The sequence below is a fragment of the Oncorhynchus keta genome, chromosome 8 (genome assembly GCF_023373465.1).
Source record: "Oncorhynchus keta strain PuntledgeMale-10-30-2019 chromosome 8, Oket_V2, whole genome shotgun sequence".
Taxonomy (NCBI): domain Eukaryota; kingdom Metazoa; phylum Chordata; class Actinopteri; order Salmoniformes; family Salmonidae; genus Oncorhynchus; species Oncorhynchus keta.
The window spans coordinates 25,474,552-25,491,487 of record NC_068428.1 but is presented as its reverse complement, the minus strand read 5'-3'; the positions used below and the strand labels follow the sequence as shown (position 1 = coordinate 25,491,487).

At 44.0% G+C, this 16,936-nt stretch overlaps 1 protein-coding gene across 8 annotated transcripts in view; it reads right to left on the bottom strand.

Moving 5' to 3' along the window:
* The window catches only part of LOC118387048 (SAM and SH3 domain-containing protein 1-like), a 342,773-nt gene that overhangs the window by 3,183 nt on the left and 322,654 nt on the right, over positions 1 to 16,936 (bottom strand). For all 8 annotated transcript variants that reach the window (XM_052523873.1, XM_052523874.1, XM_035775159.2 and 5 more), the window contains 5 exons: positions 15,347 to 15,556; positions 13,404 to 13,554; positions 13,114 to 13,242; positions 4,742 to 5,811; positions 2,702 to 2,833 (listed from right to left, as the gene is read on the bottom strand). In XM_052523873.1, coding sequence (XP_052379833.1) covers positions 2,702 to 2,833; positions 4,742 to 5,811; positions 13,114 to 13,242; positions 13,404 to 13,554; positions 15,347 to 15,556 — 1,692 coding nt within the window. The remainder of the gene's footprint in view (positions 1 to 2,701; positions 2,834 to 4,741; positions 5,812 to 13,113; positions 13,243 to 13,403; positions 13,555 to 15,346; positions 15,557 to 16,936) is intronic.

Here is a 16,936-nt window from a genome sequence, read left to right as displayed (position 1 = left end):
GCTTCCTATTTCGCAACAAAGCATCCTTCACTCATGCTGCCAAACATACCCTTGTAAAACTGACCATCCTACCAATCCTCGACTTTGGCGATGTCATTTACAAAATAGCCTCCAATACCCTACTCAACAAACTGGATGCAGTCTATCACAGTGCAATCCGTTTTGTCACCAAAGCCCCATATACTACCCACCACTGCGACCTGTACGCTCTCGTTGGCTGGCCCTCGCTTCATACTCGTCGCCAAACCCACTGGCTCCATGTCATCTACAAGACCCTGCTAAGTAAAGTCCCCCCTTATCTCAGCTCGCTGGTCACCATAGCATCTCCCACCTGTAGCACACGCTCCAGCAGGTATATCTCTCTATAGTCACCCCCAAAACAATTCTTTCTTTGGCCGCCTCTCCTTCCAGTTCTCTGCTGCCAATGACTGGAACGAACTACAAAAATCTCTGAAACTGGAAACACTTATCTCCCTCACTAGCTTTAAGCACCAACTGTCAGAGCAGCTCACAGATTACTGCACCTGTACATAGCCCACCTATAATTTAGCCCAAACAACTACCTCTTTCCCTACTGTATTTAATTTATTTATTTATTTTGCTCCTTTGCACCCCATTATTTTTATTTCTACTTTGCACATTCTTCCATTGCACATCTACCATTCCAGTGTTTAGTTGTTATATTGTAATTACTTTGCCACAATGGCCTTTTTTTGCCTTTTACCTCCCTTATCTCACCTCATTTGCTCACATCGTATATAGACTTGTTTATACTGTATTATTGACTGTATGTTTGTTTTACTCCATGTGTAACTCTGTGTCGTTGTGTCTGTCAAACTGTTTTGCTTTATCTTGGCCAGGTCGCAATTGTAAATGAGAACTTGTTCTCAACTTGCCTACCTGGTTAAATAAAGGTGAAATAAAAAAATAAAAAAATATCAAATCGCCCTCTAGTGGCCTCATGGGTGCAATGTTATTAATATTTTTTATAATTTCATAATTGATAAATAAATAAAAACACACTCAGAAAATCTGGTGTTTCTATGTCAAACAGTTGATTTATATTTCAGTCTTCTGTGATATACAGTGCATTGGAAAAGTATTCAGACCTCTTGACTTTTTCCACATTTTGTCAAATTACAGCCATATTCTAATATGGATTAAATAGTTTTTCCCTCTCATAAATCTACACACAATACCCCATAATGACAAGGCAAAAACAGGCTTTTAGAATTTTTAGCAAATTTACAAAAATAGTGAGTCTTGTTTCTCATGGTCTGAGAGTCCTTTAGATGCCTTTTGGCAAACTCCAAGTTGGCAGTCATTTACCGAGGAGAGGCTTCAGTTTGCCCACTCTACCATAAAGGCCTGATTGGTGGAGTACTGCACAGATGGTTGTCCTTCTGGAAGACTCTCCCATCTCCACAGAGGAACTCTGGATCTCTGTCAGAGTGACCATCGGGTTCTTGGTCACCTCCCTGACCCTTCTCCCCCGATTGCTCAGTTTGGCCGGGTGGCCAGCTCTAGGAAGAGTCTTGGTGGTTCTAAACTTCTTCCATTTAAGAATGATGGAGGCCACTGTGTTCTTGGGTACCTTCAATGCTGCAGAAATGTTTTAGTACCCTTCCCCAGATCTCAACACAATCCTGTCTCGGAGCTCTAGGGACAATTCCTTCAACCTCATGGCTTGGTTTTACTCTGACATGCACTGTCAACTGTAGGACCTTATACAGACAGGTGTGTGCCTTTCCAAATCATGTCCAATGAATTTAATTTACCACAGGTGGACTCCAAACAAGTTGAAGAAACATCTCAAGGATGATCAATAGAAACAGGATGCACCTGAGCTCAATTTGGAGTCTCATAGCAAAGGGACTGAATACATATGCTTTAAAAAAAAAAATGTTTAATCAATTTACTAAAATTTCTAAAAACCTGTTTTCGCTTTGTCCTTATGGGGTATTGTGTGTATATTAATGAATATTTTTTTATTTATTTTAATTTAATTTAATATATTTCAGAATAAGGCTGTAAAGTAACATAATGTGGAAAAAAGGAAGGGGTCTGAATACTTTCCGAATGCACCATATAGTAAGTGTAATATTGGGATGCAAACTCAGAATGTAATACATTTAAATTCTATCTCTCTATATCTAATAATGTTCACATACCGTTTTACTCATTTCATATGTACATACTCTATTCTACTGTATTCTAGTCAATGCCACTCTGACATTATTTATATATTTCTTAATTCCGTTATTTTACTTTTAAATTTGTGTGTATTTTTGTGAATTGTTGGATACTACTGCACTGTTGGAGCTAGGAACACAAGCATTTCACTACACCTGCAATAACATCTGCTAAATATGTGTATGTGACCAATAAAATGTGATTTGATTTGGTACAGGTGTCTTCTTAGACCATATTTGTTTAATACTACCAAGAAACACTCTGATTTAGCCCACTACAGTAAAAGCATATATTAAACATATCATTAGAGGAAAAGAACAGGTGCTGACTTTGCCCTGGTCGATTTTTGTAGGTATATTCTTAAAACTGCATTGTTGGTTAACAGCTTGTAAGTAATCATTTCACTGTAAGGTCTACCTACACGTGTTGTATTCGGCACATGTGACAAATTGACTTTGATTTGAAGACCATGTAAATGCTTATTGAATCTGTCCCATAAAGTACTCACAGCCATGCGGTGCTGCTTACGGAGCTGCTTGACGCGAACCTGGTCCATGTTGGAGGCCACATCCTTCACTGGCTGCTCCAAGTCCTCACTGTAGCGCTGCATCAGGGGCTGGGGGATACCACACCGACCATGCTGGAGGGAGAGAGAAATGGAGAGAGAGAGACTATGGATGAGTGGGGAGAGTAGGAGAGGGACACAGACAAATGCATACACACAAACAAACACGCGCACACGCATACACACTTGAAAAATGTTGGCATGAGAACTCATGCACATTAGGAGAAGTGGTTTCCATTGATAGATACCCTATCCCTGTGGGCACAACAACTCAATACTGATACTAAAACCCCAACCATGAAAACCCTAAGTAACCATGACCTGAAGTAAATCTGTAATAAATCTGGGATGCTAGGCAGAGAAAACTTAAGCCCATATTTCAAAGGGCTAGTGGAATTCTCTCCCCCACAGCCTACGCCCAGATTAGACAAGCCAATCAGAAACCATAGTGACTCCTCGCTCCGTTTAAATAGAAATGTCTGTCGGCCCCAGTCAACACCATAAAGTCACAGATCTAAACACAAAATGCAGACTGTACTATGCACTTTTATTGACTACGGTCACAGTTTGTCAACCTAAGTCTCTACAAGAACTGAATGTTTTCGAACAGCTCAGACACCAGGGGCTGATGTAGGAGCTAGCTCTCTCACTTTATTTGCTCATTTAAACATTATGAGTCTGGAGAGGCCCAGTTTCTGTCTGTTCATGAGGGATTGAAGTAGACTAATAATGTGAAATAACGAGTCAAAACACTGGCCAACTGACGAGCCCATTGGCTGGGAGATAAGCTCAGTTACAGAGACACACAAACGATGCGGGAGATCCCATAACATGTCATAGCTGGACTAGACTAGCCAATGGTTGCCATGCATGAACAGAGAATAAAAGGGAATTCAGTGGGGGAAAACTTTTAAAACTCTCTCTCTCTCTCTCTCTCTCTCTCTCTCTCTCTGTCAAAAGCTCCAGACACCTGGAGTCATTTCCAGTCCAGGACAACCCAGCCAACCTGGACCGGAGGCCACTCAGGGTGAAGGAATAGAGAGATGGAGAGTGTATGTAGATGTAGAGCCACAGCCAAGTCTCCTGTCTGAACCTAACAAAGCCCTTCTCCGAAGACGGCACCCCTAGTGACTGGACAGTGTCTCTGCACTGCAGCATTATTCCTCACTAATATAAACCCAGCAGTACAGTGCAGTGCAGTGCAGTGTTGTTGTCTGTCTGTCTGTCTGTCTGTCTGTCTGTCTGTCTGTCTGTCTGTCTGTCTGTCTGTCTGTCTGTCTGTCTGTGTGTTGGACTCCGGCACGGTGTCTGACTGTTTAATAACCCCAAGCCGCCTGCCTTCACTGAGCTTCAGCCTCCTACAGAAGATTTTCCCTTCATTGTCTATCTCTCTCTTTCTGCCCCCTCTTTTTTCTTTTTCTCTCTATCTTTCTATCTTTCTTTCTGCTGTATGGATACCAAAGCAACCCACTGCCACTGTTGACAGGAAGCGAGAGCCATATGACAGGATACAGGATACAGTCTTGTTATGTCTGAGTGCAGTAATCAAAACGGAGAATCAAAAGGCCTTGACGGCCAGGAGACAAAAACACAACCTTCTAATGCTTCTAATAATGTATTTATTGACCTGGAGTGTGTCCTTTAGTAGATTCCTACACTGACTTCTAATGTACTCTCTCACAGAGTGGGCCAGTGGTGCAATCTGCACTGTTTTTTAAAGTGTTTTTTTTTCATTTCTTTAGTTGTGAGATGGTCTTAAAGAAGCATACCCACATCTACGTGTGTCCTGTATAACCCCTAGCTGTGACAAACTGGCCTGTGAGTGTGAGTGAGGATGTGGAGGTTGTGTGTGTGTGTGTATTCTACACAGTAATAACAGGTACATAACCATAGAAGCAGGCTGTGGTGGATGGGTGTGTGTGTGTATTCTACACAGTAATAACAGGTACATAACCATAGATACAGGCTGTGGTGGTAACTGACTTTGTCTGAGTAGGGTTCCTCTGTGAGGTCGATGCCCTCGGCCTCCAGTCTCTGCTCCAGCACACTGTGGAGATCGACTGCCATTTTAGCATAGGACACCTTCCTGGCCACCGCCATCTTGCCACCACCGCCCTGGATCTGAGCCTGAGGGCAGGCCGTCTCGGGCAGGTCAGACAACCAGGGAGGGGGCACGGCTGGGGGGGTGCCTGGTTCCTCTGGCTCTGGACAGCCGGTGGTGGTGGAGGCAGGGGAGGCTGGAGAGGGGGAGGCAGGGGTACTGGAGGCCTTACTGGGGAGGGCTGGAGCACTGGGGCTGCTGATGACAGGGCTGGGGGGATGAGAGTGGGTGGAGGTATAGGAATGAGTGGGGGAGGAAAGGACAAGGGAGCGGTGGCGTATCCCATTGGCCAGGCGCTCCTTGGATTTCTTGACTGGAACGGGAGGGGGCACTGGGGGCTTTTTGGGGTGAGTCCGGATGCTCCTCTCCCTCAGCTGGGGTTCAGGAGGGCTGGGGAGGGTCTCCTGGGGCTGGGGAAGCGGGGCGGTGGGACAGGGGGGTCTGAGGGGCAGCTGGGAGGGCACAGGGGGTTGGTCAGAACGCCCTTTCGGGCTCACAGCACTCCCTCCATTCTGAGCCAGTGATGAACTCCCATCTCCATGACCCTGGAGGCCCTTCTCCCTGCTGCTGTTACCCGACTTGGAGACACCTTTAGCAGGCTTGACCTCCAGGCTGTAGTCCTTCTTCTGGTCGAAGGCCTGCTCCCAGTGGAGGTCCCCGAGGGAGTGGGATCTCTTCCAGGCCTGGGGGCCAGTAGCCTCCGGGGGCCCGTCCAGGTCCTCACAGCTGCGGCTGGCCGGCATGGGGGTCCGGCGGGGGCCCTTCCTCAGCCCCAGCAGGCTGAAGCCCCTCAGGGTGGGCTTGAGAAAGAAGTGCTTTGTGAACTTGGCTGTGCGCTCCAGTTTGCTCTGCTGCAGGGCCTCAGTGGACTGGGTCATGGGCAGGGTGGGGTAGTCTGGGGACTGGAGACCCGCAGAGGAGCGGTTGGAGCGAGATGTCTTCCTGGTCTTGCCTGAAACACAGTAAAACATATCCCTCTTCATTTTAGAGCTGGGAACGGTTGCATAAACATATCCCCAGACTTTGAACTAAAACAGACCTCGATAGGGACATAACAAAACTGAGAACTGATACTAAGGTGTACTTACTGCATGTATTGGATGTAATGGGTTTCATGTCACTATGGGTTCTGTGCCATTTGTACAGCATTTTTAATATATCACTATCAGCTGTGAATGTGAACTTCCTCTAAGAGGACATGTGAATCTGAAACAATCCCGTTCACACACAGAGCTTTACAGCAGTGAATGTGAACTTCCTCTAAGAGGACATGTGAATCTGAAACAATCCCGTTCACACACAGAGCTTTACAGCAGTGAATGTGAACTTCCTCTAAGAGGACATGTGAATCTGAAACAATCCCGTTCACACACAGAGCTTTACAGCAGTGACACTGAAGTGTTCCTCTTCTATTGTTCAGCCTCTGACCCACAGCCTTATACATCAGAATGTTGATCATGATTAAGAGTACAGTTGGACTCAGGGTCATGGGTTATCTGTCAGTAGAAAGCATGAAAACATGCATGTTACAGTATAAATCCATATGTCATACTGCATATTCTACTTACACCACATGTTTATGTAGGTATGACATAGCTAAGACAAAACTAGAATGCTTTACGGTGAACTAGCTAGTGTAATAACAACAACAAGAAAATTATATTTTTGTGATTATAGCCTTATGAGTGCAATACTGCCAAGTGGGGGAGATGTGGAGTACTAGAGCTGGGCGATATGGACAAAAATCCATAGCAAAATGTAATTTACTGAATTATCATGATAAGGATATATAGAATGATATGTTCATAACAATGTGCACCACAGTATTTATTTATATTACCATTCAAACCCTACACCTTCCAGTCTTTGCGTTAAGCTAGTTAGCATTAGCTGGCGATACTACCTCTTACTTCCTTCATACTGGACGCAGAGACATAAAAATGGTACCCACGAGTTTATCTGACTCTGGGGAAAATCGCAAACTATCCTTTAACAATCACCCATATTAGCAAAAGTTCTTCATTTCATAACCCTGTAGGTTATTCATCGCTATGAACGATATCAACAAAATGTCCATGATGGTCAGTGCAGATCATTTTCAGTTTATGGTCCCAGTTCTATGGAGGACTATACTTTCTTATTCCCGATGGTGCTATTATCATAATACAATTTCAGACGCAGGTATAAAAGTAGGAGGTTAGAGGCCAATTTACCATCATGGCTTATTGGAACAACATGAACACATGTGTAAAAGAGCACTAGATACCGCATGGCAAGCCTCATGCAATAATGAATAGTGAAATGACATCACACACATCATACACAAATCAGTCATTTATCTCTACTAATTTGGACAGCATTAAAAGATTGATGTAGATTGAAGTCAGTCTGACGTCATTGAAGTTAATGTGGTGTTTCAATGTGCTTGTTACTGCCAATTTCACCCACAATGTTGCCTGATATTTGTCCCAGCTATCCCCTATCTCAGGCTAGCTTCCAATCATTTGTTTAATAGATATTCAAGACTTGCTATCAGGGCATAATAAAAAATATTGACCCCAAAGTCAGATGTCTGCTTTTCAAAATAAATCAATGTTTAAACACAGACACTGAGCAATGCTGATTCTTTGTGATAGTGGTAAATTTGTAGTTTTCTCTTTGTAGCTCATTGTAATGTCCGGAGAAACAAGTATGACAATTCAAAGTGGATCACAGTTATGTAACAGTTATGCTCTGAAGACCATGTCCAATATACAGGGCCTTGCGAAAGTATTCGGCCCCCTTGAACTTTGCGACCTTTTGCCACATTTCAGGCTTCAAACATAAAGATATAAAACTGTATTTTTTTGTGAAGAATCAACAACAAGTGGGACACAATCATGAAGTGGAACAACATTTATTGGATATTTCAAACTTTTTTAACAAATCAAAAACTGAAAAATTGGGCGTGCAAAATTATTCAGCCCTCTTAAGTTAATACTTTGTAGCGCCACCTTTTGCTGCGATTACAGCTGTAAGTCGCTTGGGGTATTTCTCTATCAGTTTTGCACATCGAGAGACTGAAATTTTGTCCCATTCCTCCTTGCAAAACAGCTCGAGCTCAGTGAGGTTGGATGGAGAGCATTTGTGAACAGCAGTTTTCAGTTCTTTCCACATATTCTCGATTGGATTCAGGTCTGGACTTTGACTTGGCCATTCTAACACCTGGATATGTTTATTTTTGAACCATTCCATTGTAGATTTTGCTTTATGTTTTGGATCATTGTCTTGTTGGAAGACAAATCTCCGTCCCAGTCTCAGGTCTTTTGCAGACTCCATCAGGTTTTCTTCCAGAATGGTCCTGTATTTGGCTCCATCCATCTTCCCATCAATTTTAACCATCTTCCCTGTCCCTGCTGAAGAAACGCAGGCCCAAACCATGATGCTGCCACCACCATGTTTGACAGTGGGGATGGTGTGTTCAGGGTGATGAGCTGTGTTGCTTTTACGCCAAACATAACGTTTTGCATTGTTGCCAAAAAGTTCAATTTTGGTTTCATCTGACCAGAGCACCTTCTTCCACATGTTTGGTGTGTCTCCCAGGTGGCTTGTGGCAAACTTTAAACAACACTTTTTATGGATATCTTTAAGAAATGGCTTTCTTCTTGCCACTCTTCCATAAAGGCCAGATTTGTGCAATATACGACTGATTGTTGTCCTATGGACAGAGTCTCCCACCTCAGCTGTAGATCTCTGCAGTTCATCCCGAGTGATCATGGGCCTCTTGGCTGCATCTCTGGTCAGTCTTCTCCTTGTATGAGCTGAAAGTTTAGAGGGACGGCCAGGTCTTGGTAGATTTGCAGTGGTCTGATACTCCTTCCATTTCAATATTATCGCTTGCACAGTGCTCCTTGGGATGTTTAAAGCTTGGGAAATCTTTTTGTATCCAAATCCGGCTTTAAACTTCTTCACAACAGTAACTCGGACCTGCCTGGTGTGTTCCTTGTTCTTCATGATGCTGAGCTCCAATCAAGACTAACCTACCAACATGACATTCAAAACTGTCATATCTTATGTTTCACTGAGTCGTGGCTGAACAACAACATGGATAACATACAGCTGGCTGGGTTCTGTGCATCGGAAAGATAGAACAGCTGCCTCTGGTAAGACAAGGGGTGGCGGTCTGTGTCTATTTGTAAATAACAGCTGGTGCACAAAATCTAATATTTAGGAAGTCTCAAGGTTTTGCTCACCTGCGGTAGAGTATCTCATGAGAAGCTATAGACCACACTATTTACCAACAGTTTTCTTCTATATTTTTCATAGCTGTCTATTTACCACTACAAACCGATTCTGGAACTAAAACCACACTCAACGAGCTGTATAAGGCCATAAGTAAACAAGAAAATGCTCATCCAGAGGTGGCGCTCCTAGTGGCCGGCGACTTCAATGCAGGGAAACTTAAATCCGTTTTACCTCATTTCTACCAGCATGTTAAACCAGAGTGAAAAAAACTCTAGACCACCTTTACTCCACACACAGAGACGTGTCTCCCTCACCCTCCATTTGGCAAGTCTGACCATAACTCTATTCTCCTGATTCCTGCTTACAAAAACTAAAGCAGGAAGTACCAGTGACTCGCTCAATATGGAAGTGGTCAGATGACGCAGATTCTAAGCTACATGACTCTTTTGCTAGCACAGACTGGAATATATGTTATATGTGTTCCGGGATTCTTCCGATGGCATTGAGGAGTACACCACATCAGTCACTGGCTTCGTTAATCGATGACGTCGCCCCCACAGTGACTGTACGTACATACCCCAACCAGAAGCCATGGATTACAGGCAACATCCGCACTGAGCTAAAGGGTAGAGCTGCCGTTTTCAAGGAGCGGGAATCTAACACGGAAGCTTATAAGAAATCTCGCTAGACCCTCGAGCCATCTAACAGGCAAAGGGTAAATACAGGACTAAGATTGAATCGTACTGCACCAACTCCGAGGATGTGGCAGGACTTGCAAACTATTACGAACTACAAAGGGAAGCCCAGCTGCGAGGTGCCCAGTGACACAAGCTAAAATATTGCTATGATCGCTTCGAGGCAAGCAACACTGAAGCATGCATGAGAGCACCAGCTGTTCCGGACTGTGTGATTGTGTGAGCACGCTTTCGTTAGCCGATGTGAGTAAGCCCTTTAAAGAAGTCAACATTCACAAGGCCGCAGGGCCAGACAGATTACCAGGACATGTACTCCAAGCATGCGCTGACCAACTGGCAAATTACTTCACTGACATTTTCAACTTGTCCCTAACAGAGTCTGTAATACCAACATGTTTCAATCACACCACCATAGTCCCTGTGCCCAAGAACACTGCCTACATGTCTGTAGCCATGAAGTGCTTTGAAAGGCTGGTCATGGCCCACATCAACACCATTATCCAAGAAACCCTAGACCCACTCCAATTTGCAAACCAGATCCAACAGATCCACAGAGGACGCAATCTCTATTGCACTCCACACTTTCCCACCTGGACAAAAGGAACACCTATGTGTGAACGCTACTCATTGACTATGGCTCAGCATTCAACACCATAGTGCCCTCAAAGCTCATCACTAAGCTCAGGACCCTGGGACTAAACACACCCCTCTGCAACTGGATCCTGGACTTCCTGACAGGCCACCCCCAGGGGTGCGTGCTCAGTCCCCTCCCGTACTCCCTGTTCACCCATTACTGCATGGCCAAGCACAACTCCAACACCATCATTAAGTTTGCCGATGACAGCTTTTAGGGGAGGAGGTCTGTGACCTGGCAGTGTGGTGCCAGGATAACTACCTCTCCCTCAACGTGATCAAGACAAAGGAGATGATTGTGGACTACAGGAAAAGGAGTGCTGAGAACGCCCCCATTCTCATCGACGTGGCTGTAGTGGAGCAGGTTGAGAGCTTCAAGTTCCTTGGTGTCCACATCACCAGCAAACTATCATGGTCCAAACATACCAAGACCGTCGTGAAGAGGGCACGACAACGCCTATTCCCTCTCAGGAGACTGAAAATATTTGGCATGGGTCCTCAGATCCTCAAAAAGTTCTACAGCTGCATCGAGCTGCATCCATCAAGAGCATCCTGACTAGTTCATCACTGCCTGGTATGGCAACTGCTCGGCCTTCGACCACATGACACTACAGGTAGTGTTAAAGTGTTAAACAAATCAAAATATATTTTATATGAGAATGCCATGAGTGTGCAAAGCTATCATCAAGGCAAAGGGTGGCTACTGCGCCTGTCTCTGATCACTATAAAACGTGACATGTCCAAACTTTTGACTGGTACTGTATATATAAAGTCATAATGCATGCAAGAGGATGGTTAAGACAGGTACAGATGTAAAATCTTAATTTGAGCCAGTTTGCTACAGCAGGAAAATAATCCCGCGTCAACAGAAAATGTGAATTATTATGTGGATTGTAATTGATGGACATTTTTGTAGGATACATTTTGTGGAAATTAATAGAAATGACAAAATGACAAACTTCCCAGTACATTTTAAACCACGACAAGTTTAAAATGTCCTGGATTGCAGGAAATTTTCCTGCAACAGGTTGATCAAATTAAGATCCTACATCTGTATGGCTGTAGTAGAGAATTTATGAGGCAGAATAATGCAGATTGGATTATCATAGCGACTGAGTAAAGGCACAGTGGAAGAAGAGTTTATTAATTAAAACAAAACTAAATTAAAATGCAGAATGTACACTGAATGTTATGCAGCTAATGAGGAGTGTTAACGACTGAGATGGAGAAAAAAGAGACACGAAGAAAGAAGGAGGAGACATGAAATGAAGCAAGCAGGCCAAAGTAACTTAAATCAAAGAAGTGGTTTATTCCACAACTCAAATTTCTACTGTAGCAGATTGCACATCTTTTAGAACAGTTATGACACACACACATAGAACAGAACAGAGAGAAAACATAGACAGAGAAGTCAATGATTCAAGCAAAGGTTTGAGTTAAGATTGAAGATAACTCAACTTTAGGCGGAAAGCAAAACAAGTCTTTTTAAGGAGTTATAACTTTACACTAAACGTTCTCACAAATATAGATCTGAAATACACTTCCATAATTAGAAAATATGCTTTTTTTTATATATATCCACTATCATAAAAAAACAAACACATTTTAATCCAAGATTTTTGGGGGTTGTTTAGGCACATTGTGTAACATGGTCATTATTGAAAATAAAGACATTTTTTACGTGACTTGAAATGGCAGGTAGAACAGAGATTGAGCCAGCACTAGGCTAATGGAAGCAGAGTGGTCCACTCCCACACCACCTACAGAGCCATACTACAGGCAATTATTGGGCAGTGACTTAATACTTTACAAGATCTCCGCTTTTACAATAACAACTTTCAAAAGAAACACTCTCTCATCGTGTCATAATTGGACTGGTCTCCCAGCAACCACTCAACCTCCTGGGGCGGAGGATGAGGAGTAGGGGTTCTCTGTCCATTGTGAGATGGGAGGAACATCGGCACTGGAATTGAGTTGACCAGAGTAGTTGGGTGCATTTGAGATGTGGGGTGTTGTTCCCTTTGTACATAGGGCCTCATTGTAGGGTAGACTAGTGATCTAGGCCTGGGGGTCAGAGTCTTGTCCCCTAGGATAGAGCTTCTGCAGTGAAGACAGAGACAGCCTGGAGATGGAGAGAGCAGTGGAAAGAGAGAGTGGTGTGACAATGAGAAAAAGAAACAGAAAAAAGGAGATGGGGGATGCATCACTCCCCTCACTACGACACTACGCAGCTAGGTGGGTGGAGGTGAGTGGGGGTGTGAAGAGACAGCCTGGAGATGGAGAGAGCAGTGGAAAGAGAGAGTGGAGAGACAATGAGAAAAATAAACTACGCAGGTAGGTGGGGCGGAGGTGAGTGGGGGTGTGAAGAGACAGCCTGGAGATGGAGAGAGCAGTGGAAAGAGAGAGTGGAGAGACAATGAGAAAAATAAACTACGCAGGTAGGTGGGGCGGAGGTGAGTGGGGGTGTGAAGTGGGTGGGGCTAGGAGACAGACATGGCGGATAAAGAGTGGAGGTTTGATTGGCTGGCCTTGGTCCAATGGAGAGTGATGAAGGATAGTTCATGTTAGAATGCAGAAGCATAGCATGGAAGAGTAGGTGGAAGAGGAATCATAGGAGCCACAGTCACTGTAGTGCTAGACTAGGCCCAGGCTAGGCTAACACCAGGCTAATCCCATTATAGGAAAGCTATGCTAGTCATTACCATTCTCCAGGTTCTCATTGCTCTCATAGCAGCCAGAGTCACGTGGTGAGTCGCCCACCAGGATGTGGCCCTCTGATAGCAGCTTCTCCTGAGAGCCTGACAGACCGCTCCGCTCAGGGTCGCTGCTGCCTACAGACACACACAACACACAGAAACCATATAGTCAGATATACAGAAACTTACACAACAATGTAGTGTAGGAATCATAGAGACAATGCAGTCAAACAGACAGAGCGAAAGGTTTGTGTGAGTGTGTGCGCACGTGAGTTCATGTGTGTGTGTGTACTCACTGTCATACTCTTGCAGTAGCTCCACAGCGGTGAGCAGCACAGCTCTGTGTTGAGGGTCTTTGATGTTGAGCTCATCTAGATCCTCCCCCTCCAGCAGCTTGAAGGTGTCCAGGTCCTCATAACCGTTAAACAGGAAGGTAGGCATGTGCTCCTGGAGGAGAGGCGATGAGAAAGAAGAGGAGAGGGGAGAGGCTCTGGTTATCTCATGTTCTTTACAACTGATTCCAGATAGTCTTTTCCTACCCCTTGCGTGACTGTAACTGTTATAAGCTAAACAGATAAAATGGCCTAGCACCAGTTTTCAAAGACATGGGCAAAATGTTAATCTTGTAAAAATATACACAATGAGGTAAAAGAAATTGACCAATGTGGCTACAGAAAAGGAGGGAAGAGTTGGGAAGGGTGGGAAAGAGAGGGATGAGGTAGAGGAGATTCTCTACCACACCTTTCACCACAGGCGACAAGGAGGATACACACACAATTTAACAAGAGCACAAAGCTAGTCATTACACCCTGTGGTGTTATCTCTTGGTGGGAGGACACCAGAAATCACGGTCTAAAATATCACACTACACCCTCTGTGTGTTTCGGAACAGGCACAGCTAAAGTTAACATCTCAGCCCTTTCAACAAGGAGATTGTGGAAACTGGTTCAGTCTAAAGTTTTGTCCAACCCACACATCTAAAGGGTAGAATACACACAGACTGCATGTCACCACTGTAACCACCGAGACTTCCGTCCTTAGCTAAAACTGACTTTCAGCTCTATTTCTGCTAAGATAAAGAAGGATGAGACAAAACCAAAGACCACTACTCTACACAACCTTCTCATTTGAAGGATCTTCGTATTTCATGTAACATCCTAGCATATTTGAAGGTAAAAGCATATTTGAAGGTAAAAGCACATTTCCTACAAGACAACCCTACAATCAAGTTGAAATGGAAGATTTCAAAAGAGAAAACATAGATCAAAATATAAAAAAGATGGCTACTCCGAAGCGCACTCCACTTTGTCGTTGTGTTTTTAGCAACGCCCTGACCACAATGAGCTCTGTTTTATGTAGAATTAGTCAGCAAGGTTATCACGGCGTCTTACTCTTCTTACTTTTGTTAGTCAGCTTTTTCTTGTCACTTTAAGGTGTACATACTGTATCCTTGATTCAATCACCAGTAAACCTGCATCAGTAAATGTATCTCAACTCGCTAACCAAATCTGGACAAAAACCTTTTCCCTAGTTCTCCTTTTAAATAAACAAAAGAGAAATCTAAATAAATACTTGCCAAAAACACTCTTTATCCAGAGCGTGACATGAAACAGAAACAGAACAAGGTGGAACAGTCTCAGTATAATGTCTTCGCATGGTCACCAGTTGTTAATGGTGGGTTTAGGAGGTTGTGTGTTTAGTCTGCTCTCCCACTCCCCGAACTCACAACTACGTATGTGACGACGGAGATGACATGTGTACCTTGATGCACATGTACTGTATATAGTAGGATAGTAGTGGACTTATGGGAGGTCTTCAACTCTGTAATATAGTCTCTGATCTGCCCAGGCAATGATAATGTACCGTTATGTTACTTATGTCCTTGAGTAGGGGAGAGCCAGGGACATAGCCTAGTCTGTAATCTGTCATGTCAGAGCTTCATCAGGCTGGGCTCATCCAGAAACAGCCCACCTACGGTGCTCTCTCCCTGGGGAGGCTGAGCTGCCTAGGCTGGGTGGTTGACAGAAGAGGCAGGGTGTTTTTTTTAGATGGTTAGGATATGATTCTGACTGTAGGAGGGAAGTTGCAGGACTGCTATTCACCGTGTACAGAACACCTTAGCATTGGTGTGTGAGGTTTGTATAGAGTTGTATGTATGTGTATTCGTGTGCATGTTTGTGAGTGTGTTAAACAAATGCATGTGTGTTTGTGTGTAAAGGAGTGTGTGTCCAGTGTGTACCTTGAGGTTGATGCGTTCCAGCAGCTCTTCTACAGAGGTGGGTTTGGGAGGTCTGCCCTTCCTCCTTCTCCTTACGGGTCTCTTGGGCTTCTCCTCCTCCTCACTCAGCACGTCCACATAGATGAACTTAAAGGTGCCCACCTTGTTATTGAGCAGGCCCATCCACGTCCCCATGGGTGGCTTACTGATGATGTCGATCACATCCCCTTTCTGGAAGACACAAAACACATTCACATGAGAAAACGCTAAAACTATCACTCATCAAGTGTGTGTGTGTGTGTGTGTGTGTGTGTTGTGACGGCCCTGAATTTTTCTGAACCGTCTCAGTGCAGCTCCTTCCAATAGGGCGCTTTCCCTTTAATTCCCAATTAAATAGCCAGCATCAGCTGCACGAAAGGGGGGTTGTGATGGAGACGTGCATGAGTATGTGTTCAACCCTCAGTTCCGAAGCTTCTCTATTCCGTTTGTTTTGTTACCGTTAAACGTGTGTTTTGTAGCCTAAGAGAGTTTACCCAGGATCGGATCCACTCATCGCGTCCCTGGACTACACCTCTCCGTTCTTCGTGGCCTTTTTCCGCTGGAGATCTATTGGCGGATTGGATTGTCTGACTGACCGACTGACTACCACCTTTTTGTATACGGTATTTCATTTGTTTGGATGTGATGTATACTGTGATTTGTGTAGTTAGTGGTAGTTGAGGACTTAATTAAGAGTTGATCCGCTTTAAAGTTCTGTGGTAAAGTAATTGTTATATTGATTGTATGTTTAATACTGGGTTTACGCTACACGGAATGAACGGACAAACATCGCGTGACAAAAGTCACTTGAGTTCACTGAACTCCTTTACCGGGCAGGACTCTTTTTAGGCCCGAGGTACAGGACATTTCTGGAGGAACCAGAACTCATTGTGATATTATTATATGTGTGTGTGTAATCATTGTTGTTGCTAATACAACCCACGCAACAGAATATAGTTGTTTTTGAAGTTCTTTCCAATGTTTTAAGGGTTTATGAAAAGTTTATTTCCATCCTGACTTTTACATAAGTCCTTTGTATTGGTGTAGACTTGACGGACCAGATGGGACTCATTCCCACCCAAACTAAAAGGAGAAACCAATGTTTTCTCTGGTAGGCACAACCTACCTGGCACCCCTATAAATAATAACCTCAAGTCAAAACCGTTACATAAAAAATGGCACCCCAGATGGGACAGCTCAACATTGAGAACTAACCAAAGCAAATATTTTGTGTGGAATTAAAACAATGGATTCACCCCAAGATAATGTGCTCATCCATGTCATACCTGTCAATGGGAATACACAGGGCCATTCTGACCTTCAAGCTGACAATACAAATCATAATGTGAATGGAGATAATGGAGTTGATTTGGGCCAGAGCCCTGGGAATCTGAATGCTCGGCCTGAGCCACAGGCCACAGGAGGTCTAACCAGTTACTCACTTATTGACATGGATCTGTGTGGAAGTACTGAGCTAGTCCTCCCTCTGACACCCAACCTTCCTCCATTGTCTGGTTTATCTCCAGAGGTTGTAGTCTTACAACTTCAAGGTGACATCCTTGATATTCGTCG